Here is a 16,551-nt window from a genome sequence, read left to right as displayed (position 1 = left end):
CATGGATATCTTTAGAAGTGAATTTTTTTATACTATAGCACTTATTAAAAAAACGGTGCCACTGATCATTTTTTGGTGTTCTTGTGTTAATATTTCCTCGAATGAAACTTTCCCTTATTTAGAATTTTTATTAAATACTTAAGGAAAGATCACTTTTAGGCTTACATAAACATAGATTTTTATCACATCACTCTTGTGCATAAAATGAAGGGGGGGATATAAAAACAAATTTTTATTCCTAAAACTGCCGCATTCATATTCTGACGCTTCTGAGTAACTTTTTTAACCCAAAAAGTTTTATGCTCTTGATACTTAGCAGCAGTGTCAGTTGCTATTAAATTTTCAAACTACTTAAGTTTCTTTACTTGTCTTAGACCAAAATGAACATTTCTTGGACTGGCCCAAGGCTTCAGGCACTGCTTTGCCCCTGTGTTAGAGGAAATAGAGCAGCCTGGCTGGAGGGGAGTGTGAATGGGGGGAAGGGAGCAGCAGCAGTAGGAGGGGACTGTGTAGGCATTTTTAAGGACTTTGGTTTATCCTCTGAGGGAAATGGGGAACTAGCAGAGGATTTTTAACATCAGTTTTATTGAATTAAAATTTACATACAGTAAAATTCACCCACTTAAATGTATAACTTGGTGAGTTTTGACAGTTGTATACAGTCATGTAGTCATAATCAAGATAGCTTGCCATGACCCCAGAAAACTCCATTGTGCCCCTTTTCAGTCAATCTGTTTTCTCCACCTTGGCCTCATGCAACCTATGATCTGCTTTCTATCACAATAGTTCTGCCTGTTCTAGAATTTCACGTAAATGGAATCGTACAGTATGTAGTCTTCTGTGTCTGGCTTGTTTAACACTGAACTGTTTTTGAGGTTCTCCCATATTACTGCATGTATCAGCAGTTCATTACTATTGCTGAGAAGTTTTCCGTTATGTGGCTATATCACAATTAACCCATCTGCCAGTGGATGGATATTGGGTTCTTAACCTTATTTCGGGCTATTATGAACAAAGTGGCTATGAACACTGTATAGGCGTTTGTGTGTACATACATTCTGTTAGAAGATTTCAAACAGAAGACATCTATTATTTTTTGAAACTATTTTGGGGTAATTTAAAATTTATAGAAATCTTTCCAGAAAAGGCGGGGCAAGATGGTGGACTGGTGAGCTGTATGTTTTAGTTACTCCCCCAGGAAAGTAGATAGAAAGCCAGGAACTGCGTGGGCTGGACACCACAGAGCAATCTGACTTTGGACATACTTCATACAACACTCATGAAAATGTGGAACTGCTGAGATCAGCGAAATCTGTAAGTTCTTGCGGCCAGGGGACCCGCACCCCTCCCTGCCAGGCTCAGTCCCCTTATCGGAAACTCATTCTACTGATCCAGACTCCAACCATAGATAGACTGAGACCAGACACCAGAGAATCTGAGAGCAGCCAGCCCAGCAGAGAGGAGACAGACATAGAAAAAAACAGCACGAAAAACTCCAAAATAAAAGCGGAGGATTTTTGGAGTTCTGGTGAACATAGAAAGGGGAAGGGCAGAGCTCAGGCCCTGAGGCTCATATGCAAATCCCGAAGAAAAGCTGATCTCTCTGCCCTGTGGACCTTTCCTTACTGGCCCTAATTGCTTTGTCTCTTAGCATTTCAGTAACCCATTAGATCTGTGAGGAGGGCCCCCCCTTTTTTTTTTAATCCTTTTTTCTTTTTCTAAAACAATTACTCTAAGAAGCCCAATACACAAAGCTTCAAAGACTTGTAATTTGGGCAGGTCAAGACAAGAGCAGAACTAAGAGAGCTCTGAGACAAAAGGCAATAATCCAGTGGCTGAGAAATTTCACTAAACACCACAACTTCCCAAGACAAGGGGGGTGTCCGCTCACAGCCATCATCCTGGTGGACAGGAAACACTCCTGACCATCGCCAGCCCCATAGCCCAGAGCTGCCCCACACAACCCAGTGTGACAGAAGTGCTTCAAATAACAGGCACACACCACAAAACTGGGCGTGGACATTAGCCTTCCCTGCAACCTCAGCTGATTGTCCCAGAGTTGGGAAGGTGGAGCAGTGTGAATTAACAAAGCCCCATTAAGCCATCATTTCAGCAGACTGGGAGCCTCCCTACACAGCCCAGGGGGTGCACGGCCTGGAAGAGGGACCCACTTGCAAGTCTCAGGAGCCATACACCAATACCAAGGACTTGTGGGTCAGTGGCAGAGACAAACTGTGGCAGGACTGAACTGAAGGATTAGACTATTGCAGCAGCTTTAAAACTCCAGGATCACCAGGGAGACTTGATTGTTAGAGCCACCCCCACTCCCTGACTGCCCAGAAACACGCCCCATATACAGGGCGGGCAACACCAACTACACACGCAATCTTGGTACACCAATTGGACCCCACAAGACTCACTCCCCCACTCACCACAAAGGCAAAGCAGGGGAGAACTGGCTTGTGCAGAACAGCTGGCTTGTGGATGCCACCTGCTGGTTAGTTAGAGAAAGTGTACTCCACGAAGCTGTAGATCTGATAAATTAGAGATAAGGACTTCAATTGGTCTACACATCCTAAAAGAACCCTATCAAGTTCAGCAAATGCCAAGAGGCCAAAAACAACAGAAAATTATAAAGCATATGAAAAAACCAGACGATATGGATAACCCAAGCCCAAGCACCCAAATCAAAAGATCAGAGGAGACACAGCACCTAGAGCAGCTACTCAAAGAACTAAAGATGAACAATGAGACCATAGTACAGAATACAAAGGATATCAAGAAGACCCTAGAAGAGCATAAAGAAGACATTGCAAGACTCAAAAAAAAATAGATGATCTTATGGAAATTAAAGAAACTGATGACCAAATTAAAAAGATTCTGGACACTCATAGTACAAGACTAGAGGAAGTTGAACAACGAATCAGTGACCTGGAAGATGACAGAATGGAAAATGAAAGCATAAAAGAAAGAATGGGGAGAAAAATTGAAAAAATCGAAACAGACCTCAGGGATATGATAGATAATATAAAACGTCCTAATATAAGACTCATTGGTTTTCCAGAAGGGTAAGAAAAGGGTAAAGGTCTAGGAAGAGTATTCAAAGAAATTGTTGGGGAAAACTTCCCAAATCTTCTAAACAACATAAATACACAAATCATAAATACTCAGCGAACTCCAAATAGAATAAATCCAAATAAACCCACTCCGAGACATATTCTGATCACACTGTCAAACACGGAAGAGAAGGAGCAAGTTCTGAAAGCAGCAAGAGAAAAGCAATTCACCACATACAAAGGAAACAGCATAAGTCTAAGTAGTGACTACTCAGCAGCCACCATGGAGGAAAGAAGGCAGTGGAACGATATATTTAAAATTCTGAGTGAGAAAAATTTCCAACCAAGAATACTTTATCCAGCAAAGCTCTCCTTCAAATTTGAAGGAGAGCTTAAACTTTTCACAGACAAACAAATGCTGAGAGAATTTGCTAAGAAGAGACCTGCCCTACTGGAGATACTAAAGGGAGCCCTACAGACAGAGAAACAAAGAAAGGACAGAGAGACTTGGAGAAAGGTTCAGTACTAAAGAGATTCGGTATGGGTACAATAAAGAATATTAATAGAGAGAGGGGAAAAATATATATGACAAACATAAACCAAAGGATAAGATGGCTGATTCAAGAAATGCCTTCACGGTTATAACGTTGAATGTAAATGGATTAAACTCCCCAATTAAAAGATATAGATTCGCAGAATGGATCAAAAAAAATGAACCATCAATATGTTGTATACAAGAGACTCATCTTAGACACAGGGACACAAAGAAATTGAAAGTGAAAGGATGGAAAAAAATATTTCATGCAAGCTACAGCCAAAAGAAAGCAGGTGTAGCAATATTAATCTCAGAGAATATAGACTTTAAATGCAGGGATGTTTTGAGAGACAAAGAAGGCCACTACATACTAATAAAAGGGGCAATTCAACAAGAAGAAATAACGATCATAAATGTCTATGCACCCAATCAAGGTGCCACAAAATACATGAGAGAAACACTGGCAAAACTAAAGGAAGCAATTGACGTTTCCACAATAATTGTGGGAGACTTCAACACATCACTCTCTCCTATAGATAGATCAACCAGACAGAAGACCAATAAGGAAATTGAAAACCTAAACAATCTCATAAATGAATTAGATTTGACAGACATATACAGAACATTATATCCCAAATCACCAGGATACACATACTTTTCTAGTGCTCACGGAACTTTCTCCAGAATAGATCATATGCTGGGACATAAAACAAGCCTCAGTAAATTTAAAAAGATTGAAATTATTCAAAGCACATTCTCTGACCACAATGGAATACAATTAGAAGTCAATAACCATCAGAGACTTAGAAAATTCACAAATACCTGGAGGTTAAACAACACACTCCTAAACAATCAGTGGGTTAAAGAAGAAATAGCAAGAGAAATTGCTAAATATATAGAGATGAATGAAAATGAGAACACAACATACCAAAACCTATGGCATGCAGCAAAAGCAGTGCTGAGGGGAAAATTTATAGCACTAAACGCATATATTAAAAAGGAAGAAAGAGCCAAAATCAAAGAACTAATGGATCAACTGAAGAAGCTAGAAAATGAACAGCAAACCAATCCTAAACCAAGTAGAAGAAAAGAAATAACAAAGATTAAAGCAGAAATAAATGACATAGAGAACGAAAAAACAATAGAGAGGATAAATATCACCAAAAGTTGGTTCTTTGAGAAGATCAACAACATTGACAAGACCCTAGCTTGACTGACAAAATCAAAAAGAGAGAAGACCCATATAAACAAAATAATGAATGAAAAAGGTGACATAACTGCAGATCCTGAAGAAATCAAAAAAATTATAAGAGGATACTATGAACAACTGTATGCCAACAAAATGGATAATGTAGAGGAAATGGACAATTTCCTGGAAACATATGAACAACCTAGACTGACCAGAGAAGAAATAGAAGACCTCAACCAACCCATCACAAGCAAAGAGATCCAATCAGTCATCAAAAATCTTCCCACAAATAAATGCCCAGGGCCAGATGGCTTCACAGGGGAATTCTACCAAACTTTCCAGAAAGAACTGACACCAATCTTACTCAAACTCTTTCAAAACATTGAAGAAAATGGAACACTACCTAACTCATTTTATGAAGCTAACATCAATCTAATACCAAAACCAGGCAAAGATGCTACAAAAATGGAAAACTACAGGCCAATCTCCCTAATGAATATAGATGCAAAAATCCTCAACAAAATACTTGCAAATCAAATCCAAAGACACATTAAAAAAATCATACACCATGACCAAGTGGGGTTCATTCCAGGCATGCAAGGATGGTTCAACATAAGAAAATCAATCAATGTATTACAGCACATTAAAAATTGAAAAGGGAAAAATCAAATGATCATCTCAATAGATGCTGAAAAAGCATTTGACAAAATCCGACATCCCTTTTTGATAAAAACACTTCAAAAGGTAGGAATTGAAGGAAACTTCCTCAATATGATAAAGAGCATATATGAAAAACCCACAGCCAGCATAGTACTCAATGGTGAGAGACTGAAAGCCTTCCCTCTAAGATCAGGAACAAGACAAGGATGTCCGCTGTCACCACTGTTATTCAACATTGTGCTGGAAGTGCTAGCCAGGGCAATCCGGCAAGACAAAGAAATAAAAGGCATCCAAATTTGAAAAGAAGAAGTAAAACTGTCATTGTTTGCAGATGATATGATCTTATATCTGGAAAACCCTGAGAAATCGACGATACAGCTACTAGAGCTAACAAACAAATTTAGCAAAGTAGCAGGATACAAGATTAATGCACATAAGTCAGTAATGTTTCTATATGCTAGAAATGAACAAACTGAAGAGACACTCAAGAAAAAGATACCATTTTCAATAGCAACTAAAAAAATCAAGTACCTAGGAATAAACTTAACCAAAGATGTAAAAGACCTATACAAAGAAAACTACATAACTCTACTAAAAGAAATAGAAGGGGACCTTAAAAGATGGAAAAATATTCCATGTTCATGGATAGGAAGGCTAAATGTCATTAAGATGTCAATTCTACCCAAACTCATCCACAGATTCAATGCAATCCCAATCAAAATTCCAACAACCTACTTTGCAGACTTGGAAAAGCTAGTTATCAAATTTATTTGGAAAGGGAAGATGCCTCAAATTGCTAAAGACACTCTAAAAAGGAAAAACGAAGTGGGAGGACTTACACTCCCTGACTTTGAAACGTATTATAAAGCCACAGTTGTCAAAACAGCATGGTACTGGCACAAAGATAGACATATAGATCAATGGAATCGAATTGAGAATTCAGAGATAGACCCTCAGCTCTATGGCCAACTGATCTTTGATAAGGCCCCCAAAGTCACTGAACTGAGTCATAATGGTCTATTCAACAAATGGGGCTGGGAGAGTTGGATATCCATATCCAAAAGAATGAAAGAGGACCCCTACCTCACCCCCTACACAAAAATTAACTCAAAATGGACCAAAGATCTCAATATAAAAGAAAGTACCATAAAACTCCTAGAAGATAATGTAGGAAAACATCTTCAAGACCTTGTATTAGGCGGCCACTTCCTAGACTTTACACCCAAAGCACAAGCAACAAAAGAAAAAGTAGATAAATGGGAACTCCTCAAGCTTAGAAGTTTCTGCACCTCAAAGGAATTTCTCAAAAAGGTAAAGAGGCAGCCAACTCAATGGGAAAAAATTTTTGGAAACCATGTATCTGACAAAAGACTGATATCTTGCATATATAAAAAAATCCTACAACTCAATGACAATAGTACAGACAGCCCAATTATAAAATGGGCAAAAGATATGAAAAGACAGTTCTCTGAAGAGGAAATACAAATGGCCAAGAAACACATGAAAAAATGTTCAGCTTCACTAGCTATTAGAGAGATGCAAACTAAGACCACAATGAGATACCATCTAACACCTATTAGAGTGGCTGCCATTAAACAAACAGGAAACTACAAATGCTGGAGGGGATGTGGAGAAATTGGAACTCTTATTCATTGTTGGTGGGACTGTATAATGGTTCAGCCACTCTGGAAGTCAGTCTGGCAGTTCCTTAGAAAACTAGATATAGAGATACCCTTCGATCCAGCGATTGCACTTCTCGGTATATACCCGGAAGATCGGAAAGCAGTGACACGAACAGATATCTGCACGCCAATGTTCATGGCAGCATTATTCACAATTGCCAAGAGATGGAAGCAACCCAAATGTCCTTCAACAGATGAGTGGATAAATAAAATGTGGTATATACACATGATGGAATACTACATGGCAGTAAGAAGGAACGACCTCGTGAAACATATGACAACATGGATGAACCTTGAAGACTTAATGCTGAGCAAAATAAGCCAGGCACAGAAAGAGAAATATTATATGCTACCACTAATGTGAACTTTGAAAAATGTAAAACGAATGGTTTATAATGTAGAATGTAGGGGAACTAGCAATAGAGAGCAGTTAAGGAAGGGGGAACAGTAATCCAAGAAGAACAGATAAGCTATTTAACGTTCTGGGGATGCCCAGGAATGACTATGGTCTGTTAATTTCTGATGGGTATAGTAGGAACAAGTTCACAGAAATGTTGCTATATTAGGTAACTTTCTTGGGGTAAAGTAGGAACAGATTGGAAGTAAAGCAGTTATCTTAGGTTAGTTGTCTTTTTCTTACTCCCTTGTTATGGTCTCTTTGAAATGTTCTTTTATTGTATGTTTTTCTTTTTTGTTTTCTTTTTTTTTTAATTTTTTTTTTCCATACAGTTGATTTAAAAAGGAAAAAAAGGTAAAAAAAAGAAAAGAAGAAGAAAAAAAGTAAAAAAATATATAGTGCCCCCTTAAGGAGCCTGTGGAGAATGCAGGGGTATTGGCCTATCCCACCTCAATGGTTGCTAACATGACCACAGACATAGGGGACTGGTGGTTTGATGGGTTGAGCCCTCTACTGTAGGTTTTACCCTTGGGAAGACGGTTGCTGCAAAGGAGAGGCTAGGCCTCCCTACAATTGTGCCTAAGAGCCTCCTCCCGAATGCCTCTTTGTTGCTCAGATGTGGCCCTCTCTCTCTGGCTAAGCCAACTTGAAAGGTGAAATCACTGCCCTCCCCCCTACGTGGGATCAGACACCCAGGGGAGTGAATCTCCCTGGCAACGTAGAATATGACTCCCGGGGAAGAATGTAGACCCGGCATCGTGGGACGGAGAACATCTTCTTGACCAAAAGGGGGATGTGAAAGGAAATGAAATAAGCTTCAGTGGCAGAGAGATTCCAAAAGGAGCCAAGAGGTCACTCTGGTGGGCACTCTTACGCACACTTTAGACAACCCTTTTTAGGTTCTAAAGAATTGGGGTAGCTGGTGGTGGATACCTGAAACTATCAAACTGCAACTCAGAACCCATGAATCTCGAAGACAGTTGTATAAAAATGTAGCTTATGAGGGGTGACAATGGGATTGGGAAAGCCATAAGGACCACACTCCACTTTGTCTAGTTTAGGGATGGATGAGTAGAAAAGTAGGGGAAGGAAACAAACAGACAAAGGTACCCAGTGTTCTTTTTTACTTCAATTGCTCTTTTTCACTCTAATTATTATTCTTGTTATTTTTGTGTGTGTGCTAATGAAGGTGTCAGGGATTGATTTAGGTGATGAATGTACAACTACGTAATGGTACTGTAAACAATCGAAAGTACAATTTGTTTTGTATGACTGCATGGTATGTGAATATATCTCAATAAAATGAAGATTAAAAAAAATTATAGAAAAGTCACAGAAATAGTGCATAGAATTCCCATAATCACTTCAGATTTCCTAATAGTTAAGGTTTCTGATTTGCATTACCCTTAATACAGTATGTATTTCCTAAGTATAAGGCCATTCTTCTACATAACCCTATAGGACTATCAAAATCAAGAAATTAACATCCAATGTCAATATACAATCCAATTTGAATTTTGCTGATTTTCTCAGAAATGGCCTGTTTAGATTCCAAATCCAGTGCAGCTTATGTGTCACATGTAGTCACGTCTAATATATCAGTTCAAAACCTGTCCTTGTCTTTCATTATCTTGTTATATAGAGATATCTTTATGTATTTGGATATATCTATACAATTAAAAACTAGGAATTCACAGCAGTGACTCCAACTGTGATCCAACAGCACAGAGTTAATTCTAGCCTCTCCCTTATTTGTAGCTCCCTCTTCAACTGTCCAATATCCTCAGTGTATTTACTTAGTTACTTAAATCTCCCTGAATGCAACCAAAGTCTGAAAAGCAAGGCTTCAAGAGGAAGGAGGGGCAAGGGAAAAGGAGCCAACTATATTTCAAAGAAGACTTAGTTACAGTAGAATCTTCCTTATCTTACCCAGCTCTGGGAATGTGAGGTGAGAAGTGCATATTCCTAGGGAGGCTTGGATCGGAGGGAGTAGAGGTCACTATCAATCTAATACAGTGGTTCTCAATTTTGGCTGCATATTAGAATCATCTGGAAAACTTCTAACTGCCTGTGCCCAGTCTACAGCCCAGACCAATTAAATCAGAATCTGGAGGAGGCAGGGGCAGTCATCAAATGTTTGCTCCCCAGGTGATTCCAGTGTGAGCCAAGGTTAAGACCCAACCCAAGATTGCTACCTTTATGAAACAAGTTGTAATGATTAGTTCATTAGCTCAAATTGTATTTTCAAAGGCAATTTGTTAATAGAAAACCATGTAAAATTGGAAATTGTTGCAAAAGGCTGATATCTCCATTTTAAACTCTAAGGCTTAAAGTATTTTCTCTTTGGTTATTTAACAGGCATTTTGTCGCTTGCAAATGCTGTATTCAGTGATGACTGAAGAATGTGAAGTCCTGGCTAAATATTTTGTTCTGCTTGAATTGCCCTGGAATAGTACTTCTCAAATTTTAATGCACATATGTAAGTTAGTGGAATAGCCTATTAAAAACATAGGTTCAGATTTACCAGGTCTGGGTTGGGGTCTGAGGGTCTGCATTTCCATAAAGTGATGCCAAAGCTGTTAGTCCGAGAACCATACTTTGGTGGCAAGATTCTAGGTCTCTGCCTTAATAATTTAGTCAGTGAATCTTAATTCTGAGGATATTATGGATCTCCTTCTAAGTCAGATAAAAGCTAGGAACTTTCCCCAAGGGGGGAAAAATGTGCAGATGCACATATACACACTTAATCACACCATTTCAGAGGGATTGTGCATTCATTCAATGAATTCTCAATTTAACGAATGCCATGGGTTCTTCTAGGAGCCAATATAGAGTGATGAACAAGCTAGACAAGGTCCCATGGAAATTTCATTGTAGTGTCAGGAGGCAAACCAGCACCAAGTAAACAACAAGGTAATGTCAGATCAATTTGCATGCTTTTGGGCGTGTCCCATGGTAACGGGGTACAGTGGCTGGGTTGGTAGGGACAGGCTGTGTTGGTCTGTGGAGACATCTTGTCCAGAGACCTGGATGCCAATATGTGCAGGAAAAGCTTTCCAGGCAGTAAGCTCAAAGGGCCTGAGGCAGACATGGACTTAGCATTTTCAGAAGAGGGAGAGCAGCCAAGGTGGTGGGAACAGAGGGGAAAGAGGAGAAAAACGGGGTGAAGGGAGGGAGGTAGAGGGGCCAAATCATGCAGGGCTTTGAAGGGCACAGCTAAGAGGCTGCTCCACCCATCCCACCCAAACCCATTCTAAGAATCTGAGGAAGCCACAGCCTCCATTTTGAGATCTCCTGACTGAAAAAACTAATTTAGGACCAGAAAGGGGTAAAAAAGACTTTTTGGGTTAAAGGCTCAGAGAACACATCTGAAAATCTATAGGAGGAAGGTAAGCAAGCTGAGGATTAAGTAAAATAAAATGGAAGCCTGTATTGGGCATTGCCAAGAGGAGACCCCTTTCCAAGAAGGGCTTTTTCAGAAGACAAAACCAATTGACCTGCAGGGGTTTTCAGAGAAAATGGAACAATCCTTACAGGGTTGCTGATAAGCAACACCTGGTGATTGATAGAGCTAGTTTAGGTCAAATAGAGACAGCTTATCAGATTGGACAAACATACCATACTAATCAATGTACATTTCCTCCCCAATTTGTAAGGCATCCCCCTCCCCTATGAGCTTCCCCTTTCCACTCCCTGGGCAGAGCTGCCTTCTACCTTCTGAATGCGATGCTACCCGATTCGTGACTCACTTGATAAAGCTGTGAGAGCCTAAATTACATGAAAATTTTTTCTTTTATTCAGGACAGAGGCTTCTCTGCACCCCGAGCGATTGTGGGGTCTTGAGCATAGCTGCTTCACACAGTGCTGAATAATGCAGTTTAAATTTCTATTTACAAGCAAAGTTTGGCAAAGGGCCTCTAGCCTCCATCCTGTCTCTTCCCACTGCAGAGCACCCCGAAAACCCAGGCCTGCCCAGGACGTGCTATGTAAATTCTGAAGTGGTCAAGTTTTCACCATTAACCATGAACATCAAGAGGCAGAGAGAAATAAAAAGCGACTCTTTCCTTCTTTCTTTCCCTCCAAATGGTCCATAATGGCATCTTGTTGGTATTAGCCTTACTTTGCTAAGTGGTTGACATGGCTTGAATGTGACTTTGACATTTCACTCTGCACTGGGAGCCTGTTTACGGCGTGGAAATTCGAGTCAGTGTGGGCCCCATTTCTTAAAGTGCCTCTTAAATGCCAACTGTCTTTAAGCTCTCCTGTGTTGAGAGCTGATTTGAGGCTGTAACAGTCTGCAAAACAGCTGCTGGGTCAGGAGTAAAGAGATTTAATCAAGCTTTAGTTTTCCCAAAGAGATCCTCGTAGGCTCCCAGTTTATAAGAAGGAAAAGTGCACAAGCATTTTGCTTTCAGAAATGATCTCTAATTCCTTCTTTCCTTGAAGTGAAGCAGGAAATAAAGATTTTAAATCCCCATTCAAATTTGACAGGATTTATGGAACGGGTAAGGGCCACCATCCCCCACTCAGTAACCCTTAGGGTAGCCAAGAAAGGGGACTTGGGTCTTTGCTGGGCCTCAGTTTCCTCATCTCAAATGAAGGTATTGAATAAAATGAGCTTCCAAATCAGGGCCAGCTGTATAAAAGACCCACTCCCCAAAATAACACATACCATGTACACACCACAAACCCCCAACCATAAAACCCTTGTATTATACTAAGTGTATTTTGGTTTGCCAGTTAACCCCTTGGAAAACTGAATCAGATTATTTTCGACATAACTTCAATGCCTGTCCCTCAATGTGGGGACCACATTTTTTGGTGGGGAAGGAGGTTCTTCTCCAAAGCCTCGCAGTTCACCAAGACGGATGGAGCATCCTGACAGGGACCTCTGTTCTAGGAACAACTGCGAGAAGGGCTGTCTTATGGGAAATGCCAACCCCGAACACCCTATAAAAACCAGCCACCGTTGTCTGTGTCCCCTAATAGGGGTGAACTCTTAGGGCACTTTGTTTTGTTCCCCACTTATCTCCAGTGCCTAGAACGGTGCCTGGCAAGTGCTCGGGAAATATTTGTTAGTAGACGGTTCTTCAGCTTTGGTGACTTCTAGCAGTGCTTCTCTCTCCATAGGAAAGACACCCAGAAACAAGATAAAAGGGGGTGAAACAAACCTCAACTTTCTGCCCTTCTTCACCGTCCATGAGCAGTTCAAGACTGAATTTTTAAAATTCTAAAGAAAGGGGGTGGGAGAAGATTGCTCCATTTTCCCCAGCCCACTTGACACTTCCTTTCCCTATTAGTAGGTTCTGGATGTGCCATCAGCTAGTGTGTTACAATCCATCCCTGCCCAGGACAGAACTTAACATCTAAGAACCCTATGGGGTACAATTTGTAAACCTAAGAGTCCTTATATTTACTTCTCATAAAAGTTTAGATGTTCATTAATTGGATTCGTTCAATTCAAAATTATTTGTGATGAAGACATAGGTCTTGCAATTTCAACAGATTCCTAGAGTTAGAGCAGCTTTCTTCATAGGATGATGGAATATGAGGATTAAACTTAAAAAAGATTAATGATTTAAGTAAATCATTAATAAATTACTTATTAATTAAATTTATTAATTACTTATAATTAAATTAATTGCTTTATTAATAAAGAGCTAATTATTTTTAAATTGCATAATGCTTTCAACAACGCCCTGCTGTTATGTGTTGAATTGTGTTCCTCAAAAAGATACGGTCAAGTCCTAACGTCCTGTCCAGTGAATGTGACCTTATTTGGAAATAGGGTCTTTGAAGAGGCTGTTAGTTAAGATTAACGGTGGGCCCTAATCCAGTAAAACTGGTGTCCAGACAGATAGTGAGGAGAACGCTAGATGCAGATAGACAGAGAACACCATGGACCAGCAAGCCCCGCCAGAAACCAGGAGCGAGGCAGGGAACAGACTCTTCCTGCAGACTTTGGAGGAAGCACAGCCCCGCCAACCCCTTGATTCCAGACTTCCAGTCTCCAGAGCTGCGGGACAATACGTTTCTGTTGTTCTAAGCCTCCCAGTCTCTGGTACTTTCTTCAGCAGCCCTGGGAAATGAAGACCCTTGTTGACAGAAGAAATAAGCCACAGCTAAAGTAGGTTTAACAAAGTTTGAATAGCATTTGTGTCTAAAAAAAGATGTGGAGGTTGATTCTCTTTGGAAAATCAGATGCTAACTAGCCCCTGGAGTCCGGGAGGCAGTTATGAAAGCAGAGGATGGTGGATACTTTCCCACTGGCTGGGGGTGTTTACCCAGATTTCTGGCTTTCACATAAAAGAACGGAGCCACTGAAGCCTGTCCCCACTTTCAGGCAAAAGGTGCTAGCAACAAACAGCGCAAAAGGGAAGATGGCAAGAATATTTTTACTTCTTCTTCCAGGTCTTGTGGCCATAGGTGCTGTGCATGGAATATTTATGGACAGCCTTGCTTCCAAGAAGCTCTGTGCAGATGAAGAGTGTGTCTGTAAGGACTTCATTCTACCTTTCATTATATTTCTATTATGCAATTGAAAATATATTCGTGAACAGCATAAAACCAAATTTTACTTTGCAATGACTATTATCTAATGCTTATGTTACTAGCATTGTTTCTCTTTGTCTTAAGTTTGGTCTCTTACTTTGGAGATTTCACTTGGCTAAGATTCTCTGGATGCAGCTTTAAAAACCTGGTAATCTTCCTCTTGAGTTGAACACAAGCTATAAAATGTGAGGTATTCCTGACTCTCATTTCCTAGTCTTCTGATATGCTTTGCCTCTTTTACTAATATAAAATTCAGAAGCTGAAAAATTAGTCATTTCCATTTTTTTTCCTTCCAGATACTATTTCTCTGGCTAGAGCTCAAGAAGATTACAGTGCCCCAGACTGTAGATTCATTAACGTTAAAAAAGGGCAGCAGATCTACGTTTATTCAAAGCTGGTAAAAGAAAACGAAGCTGGAGAATTTTGGGCTGGCAGTGTAAGATAAGATCATTTAAAATATGCACGCATCCTGACACGAGTAGCTCTGAATTTTCCTCTAATACCTCTTTTTAATGCATTTTAATTTTTATTAAAACTAGCTGTTAAGAAAAATATGGGGATTATAGGAGAGAATTTTTGCATGTTTTAAAATTGCTGCCTATAATTGCATGTTTTATGCTATTATTGCATTTTAAAGAAACAAAGATACTTTTTTGTAACAAAACCAAATGTAGGTTCATGTGAGGTTTGGGCAAGAAGATGAAGTCAAACACATCGGGCCCGAACATCCCAAGCAGTCTGAGTCTTATTTAAAAATCTTTGGAAAGGATTGCTAAGTCTCCAGGAGAGGGCTGACTGACATCCTTTCTCCCTGTCACTGTTCTGGACACTCAGGTTTATGGTGATCACCATGAGGACAATCTGGGCATTGTGGGTTATTTCCCCAGCAGCTTGGTCAAGGAACAGCACGTGTATCAGGAAGCCACCAGGGAGGTTCCCACCACGGTAAGATCCCCAGATGGGGCCAGAAGGACTCAGACCTTGGGGTGACACAGGTTGGTGTTAAAACGGCATCGTGCAACTTACAAGACGTATTAAACAAAGCACCCAAGTTCCAACAGTAAACTTTTCTGAACCAGTGAGTTTGGGGGAGCATTTGTATCCACACATCCCCTTTTATTTTAGGTGCAAGTTATACTGGAGAGGAGTCCATGTTGCAAAGAAAGAAAACAAAATAATATTAATTGATTCTTATAGTTGTTTATCCTTATTTATGAAAGACGTGTTGGGGCAAATAAATTAGCACCTGCATTTGATAAAACTAAGACATTCTGGAAAAATCTTTGAGCACCTTATTTTTGTGGTAAATAGACTCAATTTATGTGAAATAAAATCATACCCTATTTCTAATGTGCTGAGGTCCTGTAAACTCAGGACATAAGTGGAAGATTTTCTTTGAGCAGCTTTGCAAGGTGGTTGTTTGAAGATTCTCCTGGAGCTAACTGCTGTACCAAATAAGTTCAAAACATTACCCCAACCACACAAATGTTACTCACTTGTCATTGCTTTTTAGCATAAAGCTTGAATTTGTCACATAGCCATGATTTAAATGTTTATTTGAGAACCTTCATTTTAAGCAGTTTTTTTTTTTTTTTTACTTAATCTGATAATTATTTCATACTCTTTGGGGTTCAAACTCCCCTATTCTCAATCCAAATTTGTCTTTAAAAATGACTTAAAATGAAGAAACTCCATCTGTTTTCCGGTCCTTCCTGCTCAGTTCAATCTTTTGTGTTTCTTTTCCAGGATATTGATTTCTTCTGTGAGTAGAAAACTAGTCCAAACTGCAGAGAGAAAGGGAACACCAAAACTAAAGGTGTATGTAATAAAGTGCTTGCAGTGTACTCAAAAATAATTTCTGGCTTTTGTTTTAAGGGTTTGTTACCTGAAGGAGGGGTAGTGCTTGGGCTGGAAGTGGCAGGTGAAAGAGGAGTTGCAACTCGGTACTTTGTTTTCTGCTGGCCTGGTCTTCTCACAAGCAAGGGCAGGACAACCACTGGTCCAAGTGGTTGAATTCATACCTGATGATTAGTTGTCACTTAGAGAATCTTCTCTTACATAGGAATACATTTAGAACATGGTTGATGCGGGGTTATTTCTAAGTAATAATTCTTTCCAGCTCTTTGACTCCCTATATGTAAATGTTATGGGTCTCGGGGTATCCCTTTGGACATCGAGGATTTCTATTTATTTGTGTCTCTGGCCAGATTGGAGTGTTAAAAATGTACCTGAAGGTGCTGTGCCATCAAGGGGTATTGTGGTTTTGTGACCTTTTCATAGTTGCTCACTTTGGGATGTGCAGCTGCTGGGGGAAAAAAAGAGCTGTTTGGACCCATGGATGTTTGGACTGTGCCTCTAAATTTCTCTTTTAAAAAATTCTTACAAATTATTTTGATTGAATAACTTTGCTTTCTAAATAATCAATTTATCTCCTCCCAAACTTTAAATAAATAAATGTGTATATTTAATGGGGGAGGGCA

At 39.8% G+C, this 16,551-nt stretch overlaps 1 protein-coding gene across 1 annotated transcript; it reads left to right on the top strand.

Annotated features, from left to right (window-relative positions):
* The first annotated feature begins 13,899 nt into the window (after positions 1–13,899).
* Positions 13,900–15,911, top strand: OTOR (otoraplin). The gene is made up of 4 exons (XM_037812481.1): positions 13,900–14,014; positions 14,368–14,507; positions 14,906–15,016; positions 15,818–15,911. Exons 1-4 carry the CDS (start codon positions 13,900–13,902, stop codon positions 15,839–15,841), a joined length of 390 nt encoding a protein of 129 aa, XP_037668409.1. The 3' UTR covers positions 15,842–15,911.
* The last annotated feature ends 640 nt before the right edge of the window (positions 15,912–16,551 follow it).

Source organism: Choloepus didactylus, chromosome 19, assembly GCF_015220235.1.
Source record: "Choloepus didactylus isolate mChoDid1 chromosome 19, mChoDid1.pri, whole genome shotgun sequence".
Lineage (NCBI taxonomy): Eukaryota > Metazoa > Chordata > Mammalia > Pilosa > Megalonychidae > Choloepus > Choloepus didactylus.
This window is presented reverse-complemented; position numbering and strand designations above follow the sequence as displayed.

Coding starts and splice junctions, on each gene's coding strand:
- OTOR (XM_037812481.1), top strand. CDS start 13,900: ATGGCAAGAATATTTTTACTTCTTCTTCCAGGTCTTGTGGCCATAGGT. Junction 14,015..14,367: donor TGCAGATGAAGAGTGTGTCT/GTAAGGACTTCA, acceptor TTTTCCTTCCAG/ATACTATTTCTCTGGCTAGA. Junction 14,508..14,905: donor GAGAATTTTGGGCTGGCAGT/GTAAGATAAGAT, acceptor CTGGACACTCAG/GTTTATGGTGATCACCATGA.